The sequence below is a fragment of the Cygnus olor genome, chromosome 1 (genome assembly GCF_009769625.2).
Source record: "Cygnus olor isolate bCygOlo1 chromosome 1, bCygOlo1.pri.v2, whole genome shotgun sequence".
Classification (NCBI taxonomy): Eukaryota; Metazoa; Chordata; class Aves; order Anseriformes; family Anatidae; genus Cygnus; species Cygnus olor.
This window is the reverse complement of record NC_049169.1, coordinates 45,943,928-45,968,434: the sequence shown is the minus strand read 5'-3', so window position 1 is coordinate 45,968,434 and position 24,507 is coordinate 45,943,928. Positions and strand designations below refer to the sequence as shown.

The 24,507-nt window shown below is 34.9% G+C and overlaps 1 protein-coding gene across 1 annotated transcript in view; it reads right to left on the bottom strand.

Annotated features, from left to right (window-relative positions):
- Positions 1-24,507, bottom strand: part of LOC121063868 (ankyrin repeat and sterile alpha motif domain-containing protein 1B-like) — a 269,342-nt gene that overhangs the window by 211,102 nt on the left and 33,733 nt on the right. Inside the window, exons 2-3 of the mRNA XM_040544776.1 lie at positions 7,521-7,601; positions 3,720-3,876 (exon numbers count right to left, since the gene is read on the bottom strand). Of these exons, the coding sequence (XP_040400710.1) occupies positions 3,720-3,876; positions 7,521-7,601 (238 nt within the window). The remainder of the gene's footprint in view (positions 1-3,719; positions 3,877-7,520; positions 7,602-24,507) is intronic.

Genomic DNA, 24,507 nt, shown 5'->3' with positions numbered 1-24,507 from the left:
CTGATGTGATTCATCTTTTTGCATTAGATTATATGTTCATTCTTTCCTATGTTTATATTGAACACTGCATATTGAGCTATATGTGACTGTTATTATTAACCTTTGTGTATAATAGGATTTCTTATCAGTTACATTAATTTTGTGATTAGAGTTGCCAAAATAAATGTTTGTACTACCAAGATGTCTTTACATAAACAAACATGTAAGTAGTTGGAGCCTTAACAGCACACATTTTTATTACATTTGGTATTCATTTACTGACAAATTTTGGTCTCTTACTACCTCCTTAATCTTCATACACTCCATAATTTACCTATTTTCAGGTCTTCGTCGATGAAGCTTGAGCCATTATTTGTCATTTCACCACATTTTGCAATTTAAAACATACATCATTTGGTTTACGTGTCAACTAAGATTGTTGTATTAAACAGTTATGGAATTATTCTTGCATATTTGTTATGCTATAACTATCTTCTATATGTAGAATTACCAGCCTACATTCCACCACCCCCATGAAATAATTATCATTTAACTGTAAGGCTCTTTACTTTTTTTTTTTTTTCTTAACTTTATGTGAGAGGAACAGTAGGGGGCATTCAGAGCTTTAGATGCTGGATATGATCCTATGATATTAGTTAACTGCATTTTAAATGTGTAGAGAGCAGTTCAATTAATTTACAGTATACCATATTAAATCCATTAATAAATTTAATATACATTTATGCATCATAAGCTTCTCATTTACTTCTTTGTTGAGTTATTCAATCTTACTTACTCTCATTTAAGTGTTTAGAAGTATTTATTTCACATGGAATTTTAATAAAAAAATAAAAGCAAAGACATACTACATATTAACTGCAACAGTTTGGTTTTTTTTAATGAATAAATTTATTTTCTTAAGCTGAAAGCACATAAATTCTTAATCTGATCCTTACAAAAATAATAATAGTAATAAAGTCTGGCTTGAATACATTATTTGCTGTAGTGAAAAGTATCAGGAAAGTATCAGGAAAAAATGGCTGTCCTTATCCCAAGGGGTAGGGGTAGGGGTAGGGGTAGGGGTAGGGGTAGGGGTAGGGGTAGGGGTAGGGGTAGGGGAAGGGGTAGGGGAAGGGGAAGGGGAAGGGGAAGGGGAAGGGGAAGGGGAAGGGGAAGGGGAAGGGGAAGGGGAAGGGGAAGGGAAGGGAAGGAAGGGAAGGGAAGGGAAGGGAAGGGAAGGGAAGGGAAGGGAAGGGAAGGAAGGGAAGGGAAGGGAAGGGAAGGGAAGGGAAGGGAAGGGAAGGGAAGGGAAGGGAAGGGAAGGGAAGGGAAGGGAAGGGAAGGGAAGGGAAGGGAAGGGAAGGATGTTTTTATAAACTGTGCTTCAGCCGCACATATCTAAGAACTGCTATGGCTGCTGTGAGAAGCTACATGCCTTATTGACCCTATCAGCAAATAAGCAAAAACTTTAGAAACATACAGACTCGAGAATGCAAAACACAGGTATTCAGATGAGGACGACACTCTGGTGTTACTTGAAGATGTATGGGTGGAGTTGGCTTCATATGAATATGGCATTCCCCTCATTCTGTGATGTGGATAATATTCTCCTGTGTAGAGTGCTATCTAGCAGGGTAATGTCTAGGTGCTATCAAAGTGGTCCACTACTAAAGCTAGCCATTGTCTGGAGCAGAACACCAGGGGATTTATAAAGTTAGAACTGTGTATGGGTGAGTTTAACTTCAAAGTTTAATATGATTGAGACTTCTTTAAGGGTCCAATTCTTATAAGAATTGCTCACACATTTTCCATTATGAAATTTTTGAGTAAAATGGAAAATCAGCAGGGGATCTGAACACCAGACCTTTCTTCAGACTATGGAGTATAGAACCAGGTACATCTCTGCTTATTTGCTCCAGTAATCAACCAGAGAAACTGGACCCCACACATAATCAAGCTCAAAAATATTGTAAAAATTTGGATGTGTGGGGGATTGGGAAGAAACAGGTTTGAATTTACATTTCTCTTTCTGATCTTAATGAAACGCTTTTCAGCATCCCTCTCTCTGAAGTTCTTGCATAGCTTCCAGGTTTCTGTCAGTAGAGCATAAGGAATTTCTTCAAGCAAATGGATAACATGCAACCAGAAAGTTGCTTATTTCTAGTTTGCCACAGAAATAAAATAGAAGAAAACCTTCACATTGACAAATGATAATCCTGTAATTCAACAGGCTCCATCCTGCATGCAACACCTGATGAGAATTAGGAGCTCACAGAAACTACTAATCTGCAAATCAAACCACAGAATGACAAGTTTTGTTTCTTGTACTTTTTCTTGGATGAGCCAGGATTTCCCAGAAGTCTTATAGTATTATAGGATTTCCCCGAAGTCTGTCACATCAGTGGATTTTATTAGTTTATTTTCCTTTATTTTCTCCACTAATACTTCATATTCAAATCATAATTATTGTATGGATTCCAATGGCTAAGTGTATAACATCACATATCACATAGATTATTCAAGGGATGGCATCTCCCATTGATTTGGTTTGATATTTAAGTCCACAATATTTTTCTTTCTTTCAGTTTGCTTTCCTGACACACTAATTTAGACAGTGTGGGTGCCATTCATTTGTCAGATTGTACTTTGCTATTTGAGATGCTCTAGGATATCCTACCCGGAGTCCAGCAGCCACTCCACAGGGACATGGAAATTGTGAGCTTCCTCTGCCATACCTTCCAACCTCTGCAGATATCTCAGCTGCTGCAAGGTCTTAGAAGGTACTGGATTTCTGTGTTAGGGCAAATTAATCCTGCCTTTGCTTTAGTCACCAGAATAACCCTGTAGACTCCTCTGATTACACTGACTAGACCTCTCTGGAATATAACAGTACACAAACAGGACATGTAAACACTAAGAGGTAGATCTGAATCTGGAGCTGACTCCCACCTTTGTATTCTGATAACCTTTTGATTACACTGTGAAATTCAATAACTTATGGTTAGTACTCATATTTAAAAGTCCACCTCCAGTCCTCAAGCAGTTCAGCTGATTATAGATGGCACCAGATCTCCTATTTCTGAATATTAATCCTACAAATAGACCTTATAAGTGTACACAGAATGAAAACAGGTGTGCCATATGCTTGACAACAGAATGCAATGTATTTATCCTGCCCTTACCCACATTAATACTCTCATCATTTTTCCTAATATTTATATGTCTTTTCCGCTGTACATGCCAGGCAAATTAATCCATTTCTTTTTGGATATGTGTGTATATGTACACACATATGAACACACAGTTCATGTGGTTTGTCATTTATCTCTGCATATCAGTACATTTACAGTGCACTCAAAAAATACCAGCAATATTAATCTTATCACAAAGATTTTTTGTGAATTTGATATTTAATAAAGTAAAAAAAAAAAAAAAAGATAGCATTAATGCAAATTTACATTAATATTTCCAATGCATTAGGTATAGTATGTCTTCATATGATTTTTCAGAAACAAGCAGAAAGATTTTTCATACTCTTTAAATCTAGTATTTTTAGGTCAGTGTCCAACTAGAATCTGGTATGCATATTTTGGAAGATCTTCGTAGTCTTGGAGAAGGAATTACTGGAATGATGGAAAACAGATTATTTTTTTTTTCAATTTGGCTATAAATTTGCCAGACCTAAAGAGTATGTGCGGCTCTATTCTGATGATGTACACAAATATTTTTAATCACTTCACCTGTTCATTCACTCTGGAGTGTGATGGCCCATGATGGATGAGAATCTTCACAATGTCTACATCTCCTCTCCAGGCAGCCAAATGAATAGGAAAATAACCTTTATTATCTGCCACATTAGTTGATGCTTCATACTGAAGTAATTTGAGAACTATATCCCTGGAAAACAGGAAGTAAATCTAAAAATTGATGGGAAGCTTATTTTGTTAAGTTTTACATGAACATACATATTACCAAAATTTTTACCCTGAATAACAGAAAAAAACAAAAAGTTATTGAAGTAAAACAGCTATAAAAATGAAGACCAATCATTTCTAAATATTAAACAGACAGGAAAATATAGCCAAAATGTGCAGCCTATGTTATGACTATAAATGAAACACTTGACTACAAATGAAGATTGTAGTAATACATGAAGGTAAATCCCAAGACAGTTGTTCTTCCAACCTTGATGGAACCTTATTTAATTGCCTATTGTGGATAAAATGTGGCAAAGAAGAGTGAATATATACAGGTCAAAAGGAAATCCCAATTGTCTCCAAAAGAAGTCATAGAGATATTGGAGTCATCTCATCTAAGCCTTGAGGGAGACTTTAAACTGAATTTTGCTTATCGCTGGTAAGGTCGAATAGCATGAAAACGGCTAAGAAAGAGTAGCTCCACTAAGAAAGACTTTTGCTACATGGAAAGTTCCAGAAAAGTGACTCCTCAGAGAGACTTCTTAGTGCAAATAAGGTTTGAAAGCCTTCTCATGTCACAATAGTCGGTCTTGCAGTAGGTAGTCTAGTAGGTAGTCTAATGAAGGTTAGAGCTACAAAGTAGTTTGAAAGGGACACAAATCAAGAGAAACTGAAATTGAAATACTTTGGGGAAAAACAAACACAAAACAAACAAAGAAAATAATGCTCCACAATTTATAGATGTCGATGTACAGAAACAATTGGGAGAAGAAGTAGTTCAGAATTTTCTTCAGTCATGTAATTCTGATCCACAATATCTGTTTTAAAACACATAAACCATAAACATTTTTACCAGAAAAAGCTTCCTGGATCTGGAAGAGAATTTCAAGTCAAATACAATAAAAATATGATAAGCTGTGCCCCAGCAGACTTGATTGAATAGTGGACACTTACTTGGAATGCGAAAACTTAGACTTCAGTCCCCTGTTGTCAAGTTACAAAATATTACACATTCTTCAACCTTCAAGAATGCCCTGACCTATCACACTTTTCTAGGGTGGGTCTTTTTCCGTGCTCCATAGGAACTTTCTGATCTAAGTTTGAGAGAGCGAAATACTGAGAGTCCTTAGCCCAGTACAATTACTGGGCTAAGTAAAATTACTTAGGGGAGACTGAGATTCAAATCCCTGCCCCAGATATGATTTAATTACCTATATAAAGCAGAATAGCTTCAATAGGAAAGAAAACCATCCCAGAATAACCAATGAGGAGGGAATTCATTGCGTACAATGATCAAACAGGCACTTGAAGCCTGGTGTCCAAGTGTCCCAACCACAAATAGCTGCTTAGGTCACTGAGTCTCATGCTGTCACTTTTCATGAAAAACTCTGAAATAGATGAAGTTCATCTTAGTGTAAAGAGTGAAAAATTAAAACCCCAGAAGAAGAACCTCTCTTATGCAGGAAGGCTCCAGTCAAAATATTGTACCCACTATTGATTTTGAATATGAAGTTTCTATTCTGAAACAGAGAGTAGAGCTATTTGTTATCTGTGATGACTAATGAAATTAGAGATACAAGGTGTCTGTCCAATTCTGTTGCTGACAATGCTACCATTGTAGGGGAGTCAGTATGACGAGCTGGACAGGAGGTCCTGAACCATCATGACTTATCATGAAATACATCGTAATGTATTTCAATTTACTTTAATATACCAAACTATAAATATGGTTTCAGGAACTGCTCCTTACCCTGCTATGAGGATAAGGGGTTATAGCATCCAGTGACCATTATGATCTTTCCAAAAACTGCAGTTTTATCTACTGCTGTACACAAGTCCACATCTTGAAGTTCTTTCAGACTTCAGCAGAAGTTTGGCCAACATTGTGACTGAAAATACAATTTGGCTTTTGAATGCTTCAGAATTTCATTGTTTATATTGGTAGGATTCACTTGAAATATGCAATAAATTCAGCTTTATACCACAATATTTTTACTTTGCTGGGTAACTATTGGTTTATACTCAGTATTAAGTATCATAAAAACAGTTCTAGTCTGTTTAAAAACTGAGAAATTTTTGCAAGCTAGGGCTTTGGCTTTTGACAATCAGAAATATGCAATTACAGGGGAAACAATCCATAAACAAGGGAAAATTAATTTTCCCCTTTTTAAAAATGACAGAGTTTAATATGTCATATTAAACTTAGAACTAATTCCTGGAAGTTAAAATATGCTGATGGGTGATTCTAAATCTTGCTACAGAATTGAAATTTTGGAAAATATATAATATCTAGTTTAATAGTATTTTAACATTATTTATTTATTCAGAAATAGTATATCATATTTTCACCAAAACATTAATCTGGTCTGCAGAAAATATGCAGGTCTCTAGAATATAATTAAATACATATCCTAAAGGTGTTTTTTTTTGTTGTTTTTTTTTTTTGTTTTTTTTTTTTTTTAAGCAAGAATGCAAAAATTGTGAAATAAATGAACTAAATGGGCTTAAAGATTCATGTTATCTTACAGACAGTCCAAAATCACTTTACAGTTACTGAAAATCACTCTCAATTTCAGTTGTGTTTTGACCAGTTCCTTATCTCCCACAGTGGAATAATCTAAAGCCTTATGTCAACATTTCCTTAAGTGAAAATTCAGACAGTGTTAACAACCTCAGTTTACAAACAGGACAGCTGGACTGCATTAAATAGGGCAGCTCTTACCTTGGTGATAGTGAGGTCCATCCCACTGGAACTTTATAGACCTTGAAAATCTTTCTTTCTTGGTTTGTCTTAATAACAACATGCAGTTGTCAGCATAATACAATGGAGGTAACATGGAATAAGGGTCAACTTGTAATAACGGGCGCTACACGCAACAAATTTCAAGGTGTAAAACCAGAATATGTAGCAAGTTTCCACAGCTGTTGTGTGTTTTTTTGTTGTTGTTTGTTTGTTTGTCTGTTTTGTTTTGTTTTGTTTTAAACTGATACTTAAATTACTTAAAGAGTTCACCTGCATCGGTATGCCTGTGCAGTAGCACCCAGTGGGGATATTGCAGGTTTTCCCCAGGCCTGTAGAAGAATGCATGTGGTAATGGTAAAAACTACAGAGTCCCATACAAGGTGATGGACAGTTTTTTTCTGTCTTCAAGTGCAAAACTACCAAGTGTTGTTTCATGCTAGTTTTACTTTGACAATGAATAACGTATATATTTTTTTCACAGTATTGTTTCCTTAAACATCCATTGTACTATATATACTATATATGTGTACGTCCACACACGCAAGTATACTACATTTTCTGTTGCATTTTCTCACTAGCTGAAAAACACTAGAGCCACCACTAGCAGAAATGATAAGAAACAAATCAAAAACAAGTAAGAATTTGGAAGACCTGGTATAGAATCAATAACTTCTGAAATGCATTTCCCATTTGTAATTACTACATGGTGATATCAATGATGGTGTCAAAAATTCTTATATTACTTAAATAATCTTATCACCAAGAGGATATAGTAAGTCTGAATTTGCCACTTTTCAATGAAAATTTCAGTGCTATGCTACATATATCAAAGTACAGAGTTAAATATAATTCTACATAAGAACTAAACATAAGGTACTTACTTGTGTCCATTTAAAGCTGCATGATGTAAAGCAGTATAACCTGAACTGTCTGTGCAGTTTATATTTGGTCCACGCCAGATGCTGCAAATAAAGCACAATTTAAAGGTTTGGGTTTTGTTGTTGTTGTGGTGCTGGTTGTTTTTTGTTTCTTTTTGGCAAGTAAAGAAATATCAGAAATTCTATGTATAACTCATCTAAAGACTACTGCAACAAATGTGATTAGACTTTATAAGAGACAAATTATTTTAGAAAGACCTTAAAATAGCAAACGTCATGTTGATATCAATATAATTTATTTATAAAATTTATTTTACATATTCATCGTTATAGAAGTCATGAACTTAATGTAGGGCAGTTCTCAAAGACTAATAACTATTCTGTCATTTCAATTAGATCTGTTCTTCCAGTATTACTGTGGTTATTACTCTGAGGTTATAATCTGATTTTGCACTATTTTTTTCATGAGTATGTATTAATTGACTTTGGGTCAGTTAGTCTAGATTCATACAAAGACAAGACTAGTGAGAACCAATCATATTCTTTCAAGGGACACTAAATTAATACTTTGTTTGGTCTGATATTTTATTTCCCATTTTGACAGTTATGTTTTGACATAAATTATACATATTAAATAAATTAACGAACAGTGTTTTATTTTTGTTATCTTTCTATATTTTACAACACTTTTTTACAGTTAGCTTTATTGTATGCCCCATTTCCCAACCTATTATGGACTGCTCACAAAACAGTATAGGAGGTATTTTGTTTCAAAGAAGAAAATGTGACTGCTAATCTACCAAAAAAAAAAAACAAAACTAGAAATTGGATACCAGAGGCAGATTGAGTACCTCCATTTCTTTTTTCTGACTGACTAAATTTGAAGTTGACAGTATCATTTGTGAAAGCAATTTTATACCTATTTTTTATTTAGTAACAAAGCTTTCAGTCATTAGTATTACAACTTCCAGGATACATGATTATAAATCTTGAATTACAGTCTGTTTTCCTCAGCTTGTAATATACTGTTAACCAGTCATTGGCAAGCAATATATTCCTATTACTTCATACTTTAGAATTAAATGCTGCAGTTTAAAGAAAATAATCTGAAGCTAATAAGGAAAAAGATTTTTTTTCATGTTGTCATTTTTTCATGATCTACATCAATAAAATGACATGCTATGATATATGCTTTTTTTAAATTCTGTACTACTGAATCTGTGTTTTATTACTGATGGAACGCTTGTTTCACAGAATGATGCCTCCTTCATTATTAATTATCATGATTAAATAGCTCATAAATTGCAACAGTTGTTTTCCCATAAATACTACATGCACACAGAATTATTTGTGTGATAAACTGTGTTCTGTAATTCTACTAAGTGAATGTAATTCTACATAATTCTGGGTACCTCACCTCTCCCTGCAATTTCACTTCTTGGAAAAACAGGACTAAAACATTTCTTTGAGCACAAAGAAAAAAAAAAAGTTGTTTTTTTTTTTTAACCTTCTCATAAGTATATAGATGTTCTTTTCTAGTGATGGCAACTTCCAACTGTAAAAGACACTGTAATTTTTTCCAATTAATTTTTTTTTTAATTTCTTTAAATAGAAAAAATTGAGTCCTTGAAATGATAGGTCTTCCATAATAGACAGATGTTATTTATATGGCAAAGACAGGTAGACCTCATCTACTGGAAGGAAAGAAATCCCTCTCTATCGATATTTTATAACCTCTTTTATAGTTTTGCATAATACGTTATTAGTTATTTTCTTATGCATTCAATCCTACTTTCTTCCTTTGATTTGTACCAGTTCAGAGAAGAAAGAATCAGAAAATACAAAGTGGTATAGAAAGTCATACTTCAAATGTTAAAATAAATGTATAAACAATCAGAATACTAATTTACTCGGTTTTGCTTGCTTGCTTGCTTTGGTTTGGAGTTTTTAATATTTGTTTCCTGATTGTTTTTTCAAAATGCAGTTCATATATTATTCATGATGCATTTGGCCCTTCTTAAAACAAAACAAAACACAACAAAACAAAACAAAACAAAAAACAGTTCTTTTCTCCCTTTATTTTCTCCTTTAATTCAGGCATGCTTTAATGTGTTGCTTTTCTTCCTCACTATGGTCTTAGGAAATATTTTTTAATACTGAAACTATAGAGGATTTTTTTTCAAAACTGGTACTATATAAATGCATCTATATGAAGCTTTACAGGACACCCAGGTTGGGATACAAAGGACAAAGGAGAGTGAGTAAATGCTGATGATGCAGAGAGATGAGACAGGGTGGAGAGACTAATCACTGTCACCTCCCAGAAACACATGTTCAAAATCAGAACTTGGTTATCAAACTAAAGGAATCAGGAGAGATGAGCAGGACTCAGCTGCAGGCATCTCTTCCCTTGTGCAGGAATCCCCTCCTAGGAGATCTTGCATTGCTGTAGTATTGCAACATTATTTCCTACAAAATGAATGCAAGTTCAGTAAATACAGTAGATATTTATGCTTTAATTACTGACAATCAAATTCAAATTGGACAGTTCATAAATAGAAATTCTTACCCCCCAAAACTACCAGATGTGGTGAATGCTTCATTTAAATATCTTCTCCTGTAATCAGAATATAGCAGGACAAAAGTATAGTGGTATATCAGCTCTGTAGCAACCATCTGACTGTAAAGAAAAGTGGGCTGGAGAAAGAGAGGAAGCCTAAAGACCCCTTCTTTGGCATCATACATATAATACATGATGAATTATCAAACATATCAATTTATCTGTGTATTAAGACACTTAAATAGTTACTGTGAAACCAACACTAAGGAGAACCTGGAACAAAATAAATTACAATTCAACCTCCAGAAAACACGTTCAGTGACAGGAGATTAACAGTTCTTTAGATTTCCATTAATATAGAATGTTCTGAAAAATATGTTTCTACTATTTCTCTGATGCAGCCAACAAGCAAGCTTCTTCATTTTATGTACTTTAGTAAGTTAGGGATTTTTTTTCCTACCTACATCACAAATTATGAAAATCTAAAATTCTTAATTAATTTTAAGAAATTAATCAAAACATTTTGTGTGTGTGTGTGTGGCAACAAACAAACAATCAGTTTTCTGTGAATGATGAGTTAGAACTCCGAGTTAAAACATGATCATCAATGATTTTTCTTCCATTATAACTTGCTGGAGTGAGGCTCAAAGAAACTATGTTATGCTACTTCAACTGCATTGCCAAAAGCAAAAAGACCTTCTAATTACAGTTTGTTCTCACTGTGGACAAAGAATATTGACCTTTTGAACTGATGTCAAATATTAATTGGAAATACTATTTACTTAGTAAGAAAATTATTTTTTCTTTTTTACAAGCTGAAGATAATTACATACAAAAAAATGCATTTCAAAAGTGATATGAAAATGACAGACTACTTAAGAAAAAGACAGTTGATTGATTTGGTTTTTTGCAATGCTCTTTGCCATGCTTTTTGCTATATGGAAAAAAAAAAAAAAAGTTGTGAAGTACTTGTTGTTACACACATATGAACACAAAAGAAAGGAAAAGTTAATTCACTTAAACTTCAGAACATAGTCACATTCCCTATCAACAGTACTAGAACATATGATTGTCTTTATATGATTGTTCTACCAAGACCAAAGGAAAATATTGTGGTAAAATTATAAGTCTTTAAAAGCTGAAGAGAGCTGTCCGATGACATCAGTGTCTGTCGACCCACTGGTTTCACTTAAAGTTTATCTGACAACCAAGTGATAACACTCTCCCATTTCTTTCTTCTCTGAAATGATGTGGCAAGGAAGAGGATGACACTGCCTGGATGGAATCAGTTCCTCCAGAGAAAAATGACAGAGCGCAGTGTTCAAGCCTGCATATTTTGAGGTCTAATTCATGAGGGCTGAGAGAAGCCTAGCATAGGCCTAGACCTTGCCCCTTCCATTCCTCTCCCCACCTTTCCCAGGTTTTCAATATCTTTTGAAGCTGTTCCCAGAGACCCACTGCTTCTTCACAACTACAGAAGTAGTGAATCTCATCTTTCCAGGTCAGTTCTAGTGACGGGAAATACTAAGCTTCACCCTGTTCCCATTGATATCAGTGGTAAACACCAAGCAGCTCATGTAAGTCCAGATTCCTTATTTTTCATGTGTTCCATAGAATAAATATGGAATTATATATATGCATATATATAGGTATTTCTGTTACTCTGAGTCAAAATCTTCCAAAATTTCCATGTCTATTGTTGCATAATCTGACATAAATACATTGCCAAAAGATATACATTGCCAGAAGAGCATATAGCCAGGTTCCTATACTAATTATTGCTCTGCCTACAGTCAGATATATTTTCAGTCATGTAAACTGAGCTTATTCAAGATATATGGACAATTTAAAGAGCAATTCTGAAAATGCAAATTTTTTACACAATATTACATATATCATCAGTTATTCAGACATAATTGCATTTTTACTTGCTATGAATCACAGCAAAATACTTCCCATTCTCTACTGTATGCACAAATAAATCAAATTGACAACCATGTTGCTCTAACCTCTTTGAAGTAATAATGTTATTTATCAAACAATGAAGTGCTTCTTTTTAGTAAATATAATATTTTTTTCTTCCCACAGATTCTTCTTTGATGGGATCCAGTGTAATATAAGGTATATTACCCTGTATAAAGAATATATGTTCTTTTCTCGTATGGTTTTAACTATTATTTACACTGCTTTGCTGTCTTTGAAGTACATTTTCAAATTACTTTGGCTTTCAAATTACCAATTGGCTTTAGTGACACTGAGCAAAACCCCCTTTAGAAATTCACACTTTAAAGCATAATAAATACAATAAGGTAGTCAGAAGCAGAGCCAAAAACAACCTCCCAAATGCATTCTAGGATTATTTATGGGCAAGCACAATTATTGGTGTAAACTGACAACAATAGATGATATCTTGAACATCTTAGATATTTTCAGTATTGAAAACTGCTGTTGCATGTATGAACTGAGAGTTAAAAAGATCAAAATGAAAATAATCAATATGAGAAAATAAAAAAATAGTTTGAAAATAACTTTTACTTATTTCTACTCATTTAAAATTAATATTATTAACTAAATAAAAAGAGACTGGGTGAACCATTCTTTGAAACACTAATCTAACTTTTATAAGAAATTGTTCAAAATTTACTTTTGAAATGTAAACTGAAGTAGTTCTTAATTTATGGCTTTCATTTAAAAAAAAAATCATTCTAGAAATGAAATTCTGCCATAAGTAGAACAATTATTTTGGAAAACAAACAAACAAAAAAAAGTCATATTAGTCACATTAAAAGTCATATTTCTTATCACAGATAAGAAACCCAAAATAAGCCTGGCAAAGTAGTAATCTCTATTCCTTCAGTACAGAGAATTTTTCTTTTAGGCATATTGTAGTACATGAGAAGTCAGTACAATTGAGTAGCTCCAATTTCTGTGAAAGTGTCAAATCAAATTTGTTGGAACACAATTAAAATACACATGGAGAGGTAATGTTTCTTGCATATAGAGGAAGGATAACTGTGAACATCCCATGAAAGTCAGGATGAAAGGGAGCTATATTCCTAATAACGTAACAAGGAATAGTGTGATTTCTTCCTGGGTAGGGATTAAGAGTCACCACACTTCAGACCAGGTCAGAATTTACTTATTTCTTGGTATATTAGAAGGAAACCTCCAACAACTGTATTTCATAAACCCTCTGAACATGTCTCTCTTAATATTTCAGAAGGGAAAGGGCAGAGAGACTATCCACTCAATTAACTTTTTTCTTTTTTCTTTTTTTTTTTTAAGTTTATTATATGTAATTCTGATTGTTTCACTGTGAAATGCATCTCAAACACATTTCATTTTTGAATGTGTGCATGTGCTTATCTTGTTTTGATTGCTGATGTCTAGTTGTGTCAGTGTAAAAAATAAAGCAAAAGTTTGTGGTCAAATAATTTGTGGGATCAAGTATGTTATTCAAGTTGAGGCTCTGAAGCAAATTATTGCATTTTTTTTCTTTAACTTTGATCTATTTACAGTTTGGGCCTTAAATAGTTTAAGCCTGGAAAAACATGGAACTTCACTGAACCATGTTATTTCCATACTGATTCTGTTCAATTGATGTGATTTCTATTTAGTACCATAGAATCATTTAAGTTGGCAAAGACCTTCAAGTCCAACTGTCAACCTGACCTAATGAGTCCCACCACTAAACCATGTCCCTTAGTGCCACATCCATGTGTCTCTTAAATATTTCCACTAATGGGGACTCCATCACCACTCCCCTGGGCAGCCTGTTCCAATGTTTGAACACCCTCTGTGTGAAGAAATTCTTCCTAATATCCAATCTAAAGCTCCCCTGGTGCCACTTAAGACCATTTCCTTGAGTCCTATCACTTGTCACCTAAGAAAAGAGACCCACACCCTCCTCTTTGCAACCACCTTTCAGGTAGTTGTAGACAGTGATGAGGTCTCCCCTCAGCCTCCTTTACCCCAAACTAAAAAACCCTAGTTCCCTCAGTTGCTCCTCACATCTTTCTCAGTCCCTCCAACAGCTTCGTTCTTTTCAGCACATCTGCCTGTTTCTAACTATGATGGGTTCTATTACATTTTGTAACACATTTACATATTAGTATGATATTAAATATCATAAAGGTTGGGTATCCTATTTCTATTGACTATCATAAGTAATTAAATGGGTTAAGAATCATACCTGGAGTGGCTCCTGTACAAGCAGGTCTCAATCCACCACAGTGGTGTGATAATGAGGTAGAGTTATGTCCAATAAATGACTTCCTCCTTCAATAACTTACACGAAAATCTATCTATCCATTTAGAAACTGTGAATCCATATACCTAGGCACCTCTACCTTGAAGTGTTCTAAATAGATGGATATCATGCCTGAATTTTACTGCAAGCATATATTGACTGTGATCAAGACAGAAAGGATGACAAAGAAACTCTAGGTTGTCCTTCCTCTTTATAGGTATATGGCCAAGTTAATCCAACAAACCTTATTTCAGTGAAAGGCCAGGGGTCTTACAAGATGTTTACCTGTACAAGATATACAGGTATGGCCTACATTCCATAAATTTCATAGTAATATTAAATTATGATTGGAATGGCATGCAGACAGTAATTTAAGGCAAATCCAGCCTCCACCTTTCTTTGGCAATGATTTCCAGAAGTAACGGAAATTCCACCATGCAGCAAATGGGTAAGATACAAAGATTCTCTTCAAGTACCTCCACTCCTTTCCTACCAGGTGTTATACACTTCAACATGGAAACTTGAAGAGCAAGTAGAGAGAAGCTAAGAAGGGAGCATTTAGAAAGCCATTTGATTTCTCATTATGGAGATATACAGACATTCACAAAAAATAATGCTGGGATGCTTCAGTAGCGTCTATTTGTGATTCTATGTCTCTCTGAACGGCAGAGAAGGGTTTCTTCCTCCCATCTGTTGTAGAAGCCTCCAGTGTATATACAACTCCTTTTGGATGTTAACTGGGAGCTGACAAGTAAGGATAAATTAGAGTCATTCTAGCCTATCTAAGGCACATGCACCAATAACAACCTAATACTGTTCATCTTTACAGAGCATTCCTGCTATATACACTGTGCTTGAGTTCAGAATTTGGTTTTGAAAGTCTGTCAAAAGAATTATATGTACAGTAGTAGTTCCACAAAGATGATTATCAAGCAGTACAAAAAGAGGGAAAAAAATTATGAATTTAGCACTACTGACATATTTATCTTCCATGGATTGTGCTTCTTTCCTCCATGGAGAGCTATAACAACAGTTGGTTAGATGATGATCTTTTTCAAAACTTGCAAAAAGCAAGATCAGCAGTTAAAGTAATAACATATGCATGAAAGAAAAAAAAGTAATTAAAACAAATCATATAGAACAAAAGCATCATATCCAGCAATCTAAGACTCAAGAAATAGTACCTTATTTGTAATTATTGTTTTTCAAGTTTTGCCAAATACCACTGCTAAATGAACACTGACAAACTTAACAGGCTACATATACCCAGACTAAAATTTGGAGTAGGGTGGCAGTATTTAGAAATATACAAATAACCTGAATTTCAAATAGAAAACCTAGTATACTTGCCCATTACCATTCTTGCTATTGCCAACTATATTTCTGATTGGTACAAGGCTAGTATAGTCAGGAATCCCATTGGCCATCCACACTTTCTCCCATGAAATGAGCTGAGAGAAGGCCGATTATAAATGACAAAAGTTGTGTGTGCCTGAAGAGAGGCAGAATCCCAGACACATACAAAGAGACACAAAAGTCCTCAACGTACAAAATACCCTTAGCCATGAGTCTTGGACAGTCAGTGTGACACTGCCGTGCCTTATCATTTGAATAATCTTAGGGGAACAGAAGAATTACAATTGAGGGAAGTAGATATGGTCTTATAAAAGCATACTTTTACACAGGATCTAACGAGCAACTGTAAAGGATCTTCTTAGGCAAGACATTACAGAACCTGCATATGACGACATACAGATTGGCCAAAGAAGAGGCCAGCACAGTACTGTGATAGATGACAGTAATTATACAAAGTATCATACATGTGAGTGTTAGTGATAAAAAGCTCATCTGCGCATCCGCAAAGGAACACAGAGACTGTGTCACGTGAGGGAGGCCAAATAATACCTCACTCCACCTACTCCCAAGCTCATCACAGGAGAGCCATCAGGCCATGACTTTGCTGACTGAGCCAGCAAAGCACAGAGGCACAAGGGCAGGTGAGAACCCAAATTATGGACTTAGAGTAAGTGATAGCCTATTGGGGCCTCTCCCAGGGCTGTCCTGCAAGAGTCTAGCCCCATTGTCCAGTGGTGATAGCCATCAAGATAAGGCCATGCTGGAGCACCTTTCAGGCTAAGGGCAGTTACTGCCTAGGAGTAGGGACACATTATGGGATTGCACAATATGTCCTATGGGATTGCTTGGGGAGGAACCAAAGGCATGGAAATGGATGGATTTAGGTGATTTGGGGAGGAACAAGTGTAGGAAAATAGAGTGGTAAGGGGACAAAAGGGGCCAGTCACACGTAGATCGTTGTCTGGTCAGTACAATTGTCTGGCCATGTCCTGCACCCAACCTTATTAAATTCCACTCCTGTTTTCCTGGATGAGGGACTCTATTCTGTGCCTGTGTGTGTTTGAAAGTCCAGCTGCCAGTAACTGGATCAGACACAGTTGCATGGTTGAAGGACCCATGTGTCTGGGAGTCAGCAACTTGAATGGGACCATAGGAGTGTGTCCACAGAGCTTGCAACTGTAGGGAGTTCAGGTGTGCAGGATTGTGTGATTGCTAGCAAAGGTCAAACTACTTCGCCAAAAAGTAGGTGCATAGCACACTTCGGCCACTGGGAGATGCATTCTGGGAGTCTGCAGATCGGGCAGCCTGTGTGTGTGTACATACATGCATATTTACACACACACTGTTTGGTAAAGAGTCTAGCTGGAAGAAAAATAAAACATGTTGACGAGTACTCAGTCTTTCCACTAGAGTAGTTCATGCAGTACTAAACCCAAACAAAATTCACACAGCCTAGCTTCACTGAACTGGAATTCAGTTTACTTGAATTGGTAATCAGTTTCATTTAAAGGTATGTTATGTTATTTTGATCGAGTTAATAGTTGTATCAGTGTAACCGTTATCTTTTTGCATATTATCTGATTTTTTATAAAGGAGAAACACTTTGTCTTTTTGATGATGTCATGCAAAGGAACAGTCAATAACTTAGTCATTCTTTATTAAGGGAATCTGTCATATATGAGGTTGCTTTGCATTTGACCTTTTTCTAACCAGCAAGGCTTCATCATTCTTTATGGAATATTCATCTCGAAGTACACTGCCTGGATATACTGCATAATACTGTGGCTATATTCAGAGAGCAATATGTTCCTGACTAATGTTCGTTAGCTTTGCCTTATCCTAACAGTCAAGACCAATTTGTCTTGAGTTGTTAAAAGGGAGAAAGCTTTCATCAGTTATGACAGCAGGGTTCCTCTGTATTCCAGTTGTCTACGGGGACAAACTGGGGTTTTGCTTAGTTCATAGCGAACCTTGGTAACTCCAGCTTGGCAATGATGAGTCAGACAGATCCTTGGATCCATTCCAGAGTTCTGTCCTTAAGAATCCACTCATCCAGATAGGAAAAAATGTTAACTCTCATTCTGCATCATCCTGCACAAGAACACTGTGGGAACAGCTATTAACTAAATTATGAAAATACCTACTCCAAAGCTAGATCAGCAGGCAATACCTTTAATAAGTGGAATCATTGATGTTTAAGCAATCTGAGCCATGTTTTTAAATTGTTGTTGATGATATCTGCAGGTATGCTCTTATGCGATCTGAGCAATCTGCAGGGATGCCATACAGCTAATGCTGAAGATCAGTGCATCAGATTAGCTGCTCCCATGGAGAGAAACTCCACACGCTATGTTTCATGGATTTGGGCTCCCTACATATACGAGTTAGAAGAGTTCTACATGTTTGCTATGAATCGGACCTATAGGCTTTGTGTAAGATCTCTACATTTGTCAAGATCAACAAGGGCTCCGCTGTATCAGGTAATATTAGCCTATACAATAGAGAGAGAAAAGTAATAAGACATACTTGACTGTATATTTTTCAGTATATATTTACACATATATTGAACTCCAATTAGAAGTAAAAACTCTTCCCAGACAACTGCTCATTAGTGAAATTATATAAACAATTATTTTCTTTCTGTAACCACAGCAATGGAAATGGGTCTTCTGAAAGGTTTTTAAAGCCCCTGCATATCTCATGATTGTAAGATATACTCACATGAATATATCTATGAACACTGAAATATAGTACATACTATCAGTATTTTCTTTGGAAGAACTGAGTGTGTTCTGAGGCAGACCACTCCAAATTTTTTCTTTTGTGAAAAGGAATTGAGATCTAAAATACCCACATCAGCATAATATTTCTCAAAGTAGAAACAAACTGAAACAAAGTCACATTTCTCTTTCTCTCAAGAATACAGATATGATGACATATTTTGTTAGAAGATATATTCCTTTAGCTGTTCTTTTTTCCTCATTCAAATGTCTGTGAGCTTTCAGGAAGAAGAGCTATTGAGAGCTTTTCCAGAATACATTTTTGGATGCCCAACATAGTATTCGCATTCATCATAGATTCATGGCGTTTGCAACTTTAAACTTATTCTTATCATGGACAGGCAAAGTCAATATTTGCTATAAAAGCAGATTTTTAAAAATCTAAATGATTAATTATGCTTCCTGGAACAGTTACTGACACTTGGTCATACGTAATAAAAATTCCTGAATTTTTGACACTTGAAGGAGCATCGGGAAGTCTAACTATATGTTTCAACATTTTTTGAGTTATGGATGCTGTTAGAATCATGACCTCATTCCAGAATTAAGCATTGTTCATCCTAGAAGCCAACCTGGGATTAGATTCTTTGTTCTGGCTCTAGGACACACAGAAAAGAACTCTCTATCTGGTATGCCTTTAGTATGTTGTCTTTCCAATCTGTTTTTCCTCAAACATAGAGTAATTCCACCAAACAACAGGAAAAAAAATAAGATTCCTTTTTCCCCTAGATTCTAAAAGGCCATTCTATACCTCATTTTCAGTTTATGCTGAGATTTGCAAAAGAGATTCACAAATCACCCTATATATAGTAGAGTCTTAATCTCTGCATCAGTGAAATCCATCAATATCTATTGTGACATATAAGGATGTAACATGCCTAATCGTCTCATGCTTTTCTGTTTATATCCACGTGGTATTAGCTCAACTCTCTAGGCAGTTTGCCATTTTCTCAGTCCAAAGCTTTCATATCTTCATGCCATAACAACAGCAACAATATCCAACTCTTTCCCACAACCTAACAAAAATTTAAGCTAAACTCAGAACAGTAAAAGAGTGCAGCTTCAGCAACTAAATTCCAAAATACAAACACTGTGATATTAAGGCTCTTAAATTCTATCAAGAGTCTATAACATACAGACAACATATAGACAACACTTGTGCTTTCTGGTAGCGTACTTCCTCAATTACTCAAGACTCTTTAGCCCTAAACAGACAGTGAGCAAGATGGAGACTATCAGATGCCTACAACAGTATGTTTTTGCAAGATATAAAGTAATTGAAAGGAACCTCAGTAAAAAGGAATTCAAAATAGTCATAAAAACCCTTCTTATCCATAACATAAAATATTAAACAATTGAAGTCTGTTCTTTAGAGTAGCATAGTTTCAAAACAGAGGTGCACTTAATGTCTTCGTTAGAATGTTAACACAGTTTATCTGTATGTTACCTAGCCTCATTAAAGTGCTAACACTCTCTCTTTCCATCAGCGTAATATCAATTTTGTTATCAAGAACAAAAACTAGGAGAGACATCTGAAAGATAAATATGAAAAAAAAATAAGTTAGAAATGATAGATTGCGCAAATGAGAAATGATGTTATGCAGAGCAAAAAAACTAGCACCTGTTTAGATTACATCAATCTAATATTCATTTTCTTTATTTCTTTTAACTGGATTAACATATTAAATAAGAAGGTTGATTAGTGTGAAATTAGCTATTGCAATATGTACAACCGAGCAAAGCCAATCCGCTGATCATGTTTTATAAGAGGCCTAAACATTCTATTCCAGAATGGTTGTTGCATAACCTAAAATGGAGTCTTTGTGACATCCGATCTTTAACACATAGGGCTATTATAATGTGACGTTGTCAAATGTCGTTGGCATAATATAGAAAATACAGATAAGAAAGATACTGGGATATGTTTTCTGGGACAAAAATAAAATAAAATACTAAACCAGAAAATGTTATTCATTTGGAACAATTTGGGCATAAATCCTCTACCCTATGCTCAATCTAATCAGAATGGTTGGAGGAAAAAAGAAAAAAAAAAAAAAAAAAAAAAAAAAAAAGAAAAAGAAAACAAAGGAGCTTTCCAATAAGAAAAACATAGAATTAATCATGTCTGAAATAAACAGTATCAAAACAGAAGTGTGTTACAGAGCACGCATTTCATTTGCTCTGCTTTGCCAACAGAGGTCAGAATTACCTCAGGAGCATCCAAAGCATTACTATGGTCATGATTGGAATTACTTTATCAGCACAAAATTACTACTTTCATAAAGACAAATAACATACTTTAACTAAAAAGGCTAAAGTTTCCCAACTTTACATATTTTAAAGAACTTCCAAAGCTTTTGGGTATCTAACAAGAATGTCACCACTTTAAAATGTCATGAACACTGTTACTGAAATAATCAAAGGTCAATATCCATCATGTCACCAATAAAATATTTTATAGGATGTACTAATAATCACTTGGATTAGAAAAAATAAATTCAGCCTACATAATGTCTTTTATTGAACAAAATCATTTATGATACATAGCTTAGAAGGCAAAATATAATTACTGAAAAAATATTCAGTAAATCTAAGTCTATTTATATTAGAATTCCCTATTCAAATCCATTCAATGTTATTATATCTATTATTTCTATGAAAATATAAAAAATATAAAAATATAAAAACATTGTTTCTATTGTTTCTGTAAAAAGCCTTATTGAATGCAGAAATTAAATCCAAGTCTAAGAGGTTTAAATGACACAGAAGCTTCTACTATAAAAGAAGACCTCGCTGATGTAGAGCATCAAATAACCTAAAAGAGAAAAAAAAAATCTCAACGTATCTAAAGTGAACACTAGGCTTTTCAGTTCTACAAAAACAATGAAATGCTAACAAATAAACTAAACGTTCTTTGTACCTCAAATAGTTCTACTGAAGCATGCTTTCTAGAAAACAAAACAGCTACCTACACTAAGTATTCTAAGGGCTCTGTTCAGTTGCAACTTCAGATCATAAACTTATCAGTAATCCTAAAATGCAAATGCTAAATTTGGGGAAAACTACTTAGAGAATGTTAACCAAATAACTTTCTTCTCCTTAAAATAGAACTGATAGGATACTCCAAAAAATCTCTTTTGGCAGATACCTTCATGTAAAAAGCGTTACAGAAATAAATTAATGCTCTTTCTGAACTGACTCATTTGTGAGAGATATTTGGAGAACCCAAATTTGCATGCAAATATTTCTCCCAGTACAACAGGTTTGGAGAAACATTGGAGAAGAGAACCCAGTTCCACGGTGAAAGACTATGCAAAATAATTCATCTGAACTCTCCCTATACACTACTATTAGCAACATGGTACATGCAGGACTCATGAAAAAAATACTATCAATTGTTCAGTTGTATTTAATACCAATAGTGTTCCTAGCTCTTTATAATAATACAACAAAAAATGAACAATCCATGACTAAAGAGGTACTTAAGTAACCACTACATATAAGAATAGATTGGCATACAATATAAAAAGGGGAAGTGATGCACACAAAAAAATATGGATTTCAGAGATGGCAGATTTTGTCTTTTTTTTTCTTTATTACATGTATAAATCATAGTTATTTTTTTGTTTTATGTTAAAGTTCATTAAACATAAATCATTTGCTCAGAGAAAGGGTTCCTTGTTTTTGTAATCACTAGAAAGGTTTAAATTTTTAGAGAATGATGGAAGGCCCATGACAGATGTATGGGCCAGATTCTCTGGAAGCTACTTAATAGTAACTGTTGAGAGAATCCAGATCCAAAATCCCCTGAAAAGAAAAAAAAAAAAAAAGAAAGAAAAAAAAAAAAAAGAAGTCCTTGTTGAATTTACATTAAGTTTTTATTATCTTTAATCTGGGGAACAAAAAGATCCTGTCTACATCTCATTTTAAGAGCTCTTTCAACAAGCAGATTTGAATGCAAGTTCAATCTTGACAGCATAATTATTCTTTTAAAACAAGAAATAATTGTTTCACCAGAGGGCACACAATCTGATTTGGGGTAGTAGTATGAGGGAGGTTTTTTTTATATTTGGAGTCCTATCAGAAAAATTTATTTATTTATTTATTTATTTATTTATTCTAGCAGAAAGCAATTTACAACCTGGTGGAGGCTCCACCCAGAAAAGGCTATTAAATTGAATCTGGACTTTTTTTAGACCAGCTTTCCTGAGTAGCTGGATACCCAGCACCCAAGAAGAACTATAGAAAAAGAGATTCAATCCTTAAACTGTGTAAGCTCGTGTAAGGTCTGACTGGTTCTTGGCTGGTCTTTGTTGGCCCCACTATCCAGGCAGAGAACCTCATATAGGTGTGTCTGACAGAGCTCGAGCTACGAACAACTCTATTCTAGTGTGGGGTGCTGTAGCAAGTAAAAAGTAAATGTTTAATCACCTAGTGATTAGCTGGTTCATCTCTTTTGTATTTTCAAGAAGCCAACAGAAAAGAACACAAAGTGATTTGAAGGTATTTGGCACCTCAAAAGGCACAAGAGCTCATCCCAGATTTATATGAAATACCTGCACTGATAAAAAGATTGTCCCATAGTGATACAACATTAATGTTTATAACTGAGACACTGAATTAACTGGGGATACTTTACTAGCAAAAAGAATTACCAGCCATGATCAGAATAATTCCACAGTTTTTGATCATGCCAGTTCCTGGCTCTGTATGCACAGAGAATCTGTAAAAAGTTTTAAGTAAAAGAGTAGTCAAACAAAGTTGAAACATTGCTTTCTCCTTGAAAATAAAAACATAACAGGATGCAGTCCTGAGCAGTTTATGATTGTAGAAATTTTAAATCTGCACCAAACAAAAACAGAAACAAAACTTCTTACCTTTCTGAAAAACAGAAAATATTAGCAGTTCAATAGCCAGTGAAGCAATAGATTCTCATTAAAGTGAAATATGAATTTTAACCTAGTAGACCATATAGTTCTGCCACCTAGGAGACAAAAAATTAGTAACAAATGTGGGACATGAAATCATTTGACAATGTCTTTGGAGGCTTATTTTAAATGTCAAGATGAAATTTACAACTTCAGTTTTGATAACACCCTGGTTATAAAACCTTTGCCTAAAGTTAAACAGATACTAGACCGTCTCTTTAAGTTTGCAAACAGAAACTACTTCTCTGATAGGTTTTCATATACTTCCCAGTCACTCTGAGCCATCTGAAATTTAACAAATTTTCCGGACGATCGTGTTGAGGTAGTGGAGTTTTGTTTAGTTGTCCTCCACATAAAATAAGCAGAACTAGTGTAGTTCTTATTGAGTATTTTGATTTATAAAATGGCAGTGGGCCATTTGAGATCTAGAATGTTTATGTACTGTTGAGTTTGAAGTACAATCTGCATCATCAAAACCATCTGCATCTGCTTAGCTTCCAGAAGTTACACCATGGGTTATATGCAGGTTAGGACTCTCCATTCTGCCAGACTGTGAAGGCTATGTCAGTTCCCTTGCCACTTCTAGTCTGAACCATCTAGGAACTCGGTAAATTAAACCTGTTTGGGATCATTCACTGGCATTGAGATTATCTTGGCATAGAATGCTCCACAGCTATATTATTCAAACCTTCCAAACAGGATAGCTGCATCCAAACTGTCTATCAGGCCCATACTAATTCGTAGCTGTGTCTGGTAACTCACTCTTTGGGAGAATGCCACATGGCACATGCCAGTACCCAGAAATGTTCCCTGGCAGGTTTAAGTTGTTGCCTCACATTCCTGTCCTAAATTTGTCAGAAACCAGTCTCCCAACAACAGCACTTCTCAGCTTAGAGGATAGAAAAGCAATATTGTCTGGGTTTGATAGGCTGGATGAACACCGCTCTGCTGTTCATGTTTCTGCTTTATGTGCTTGAGCCTCCAGCAGATGGCACAGAAAGGGACAAATGGTAAACCTACTCCACCCTCTTTTTCAGCCCTTTGTCATACTCTGGGATAAAGGGTAAGAGTGAGGAAAGTTTTTTGTGTATGTGAACATCCCAAAGTAACTTCTTTT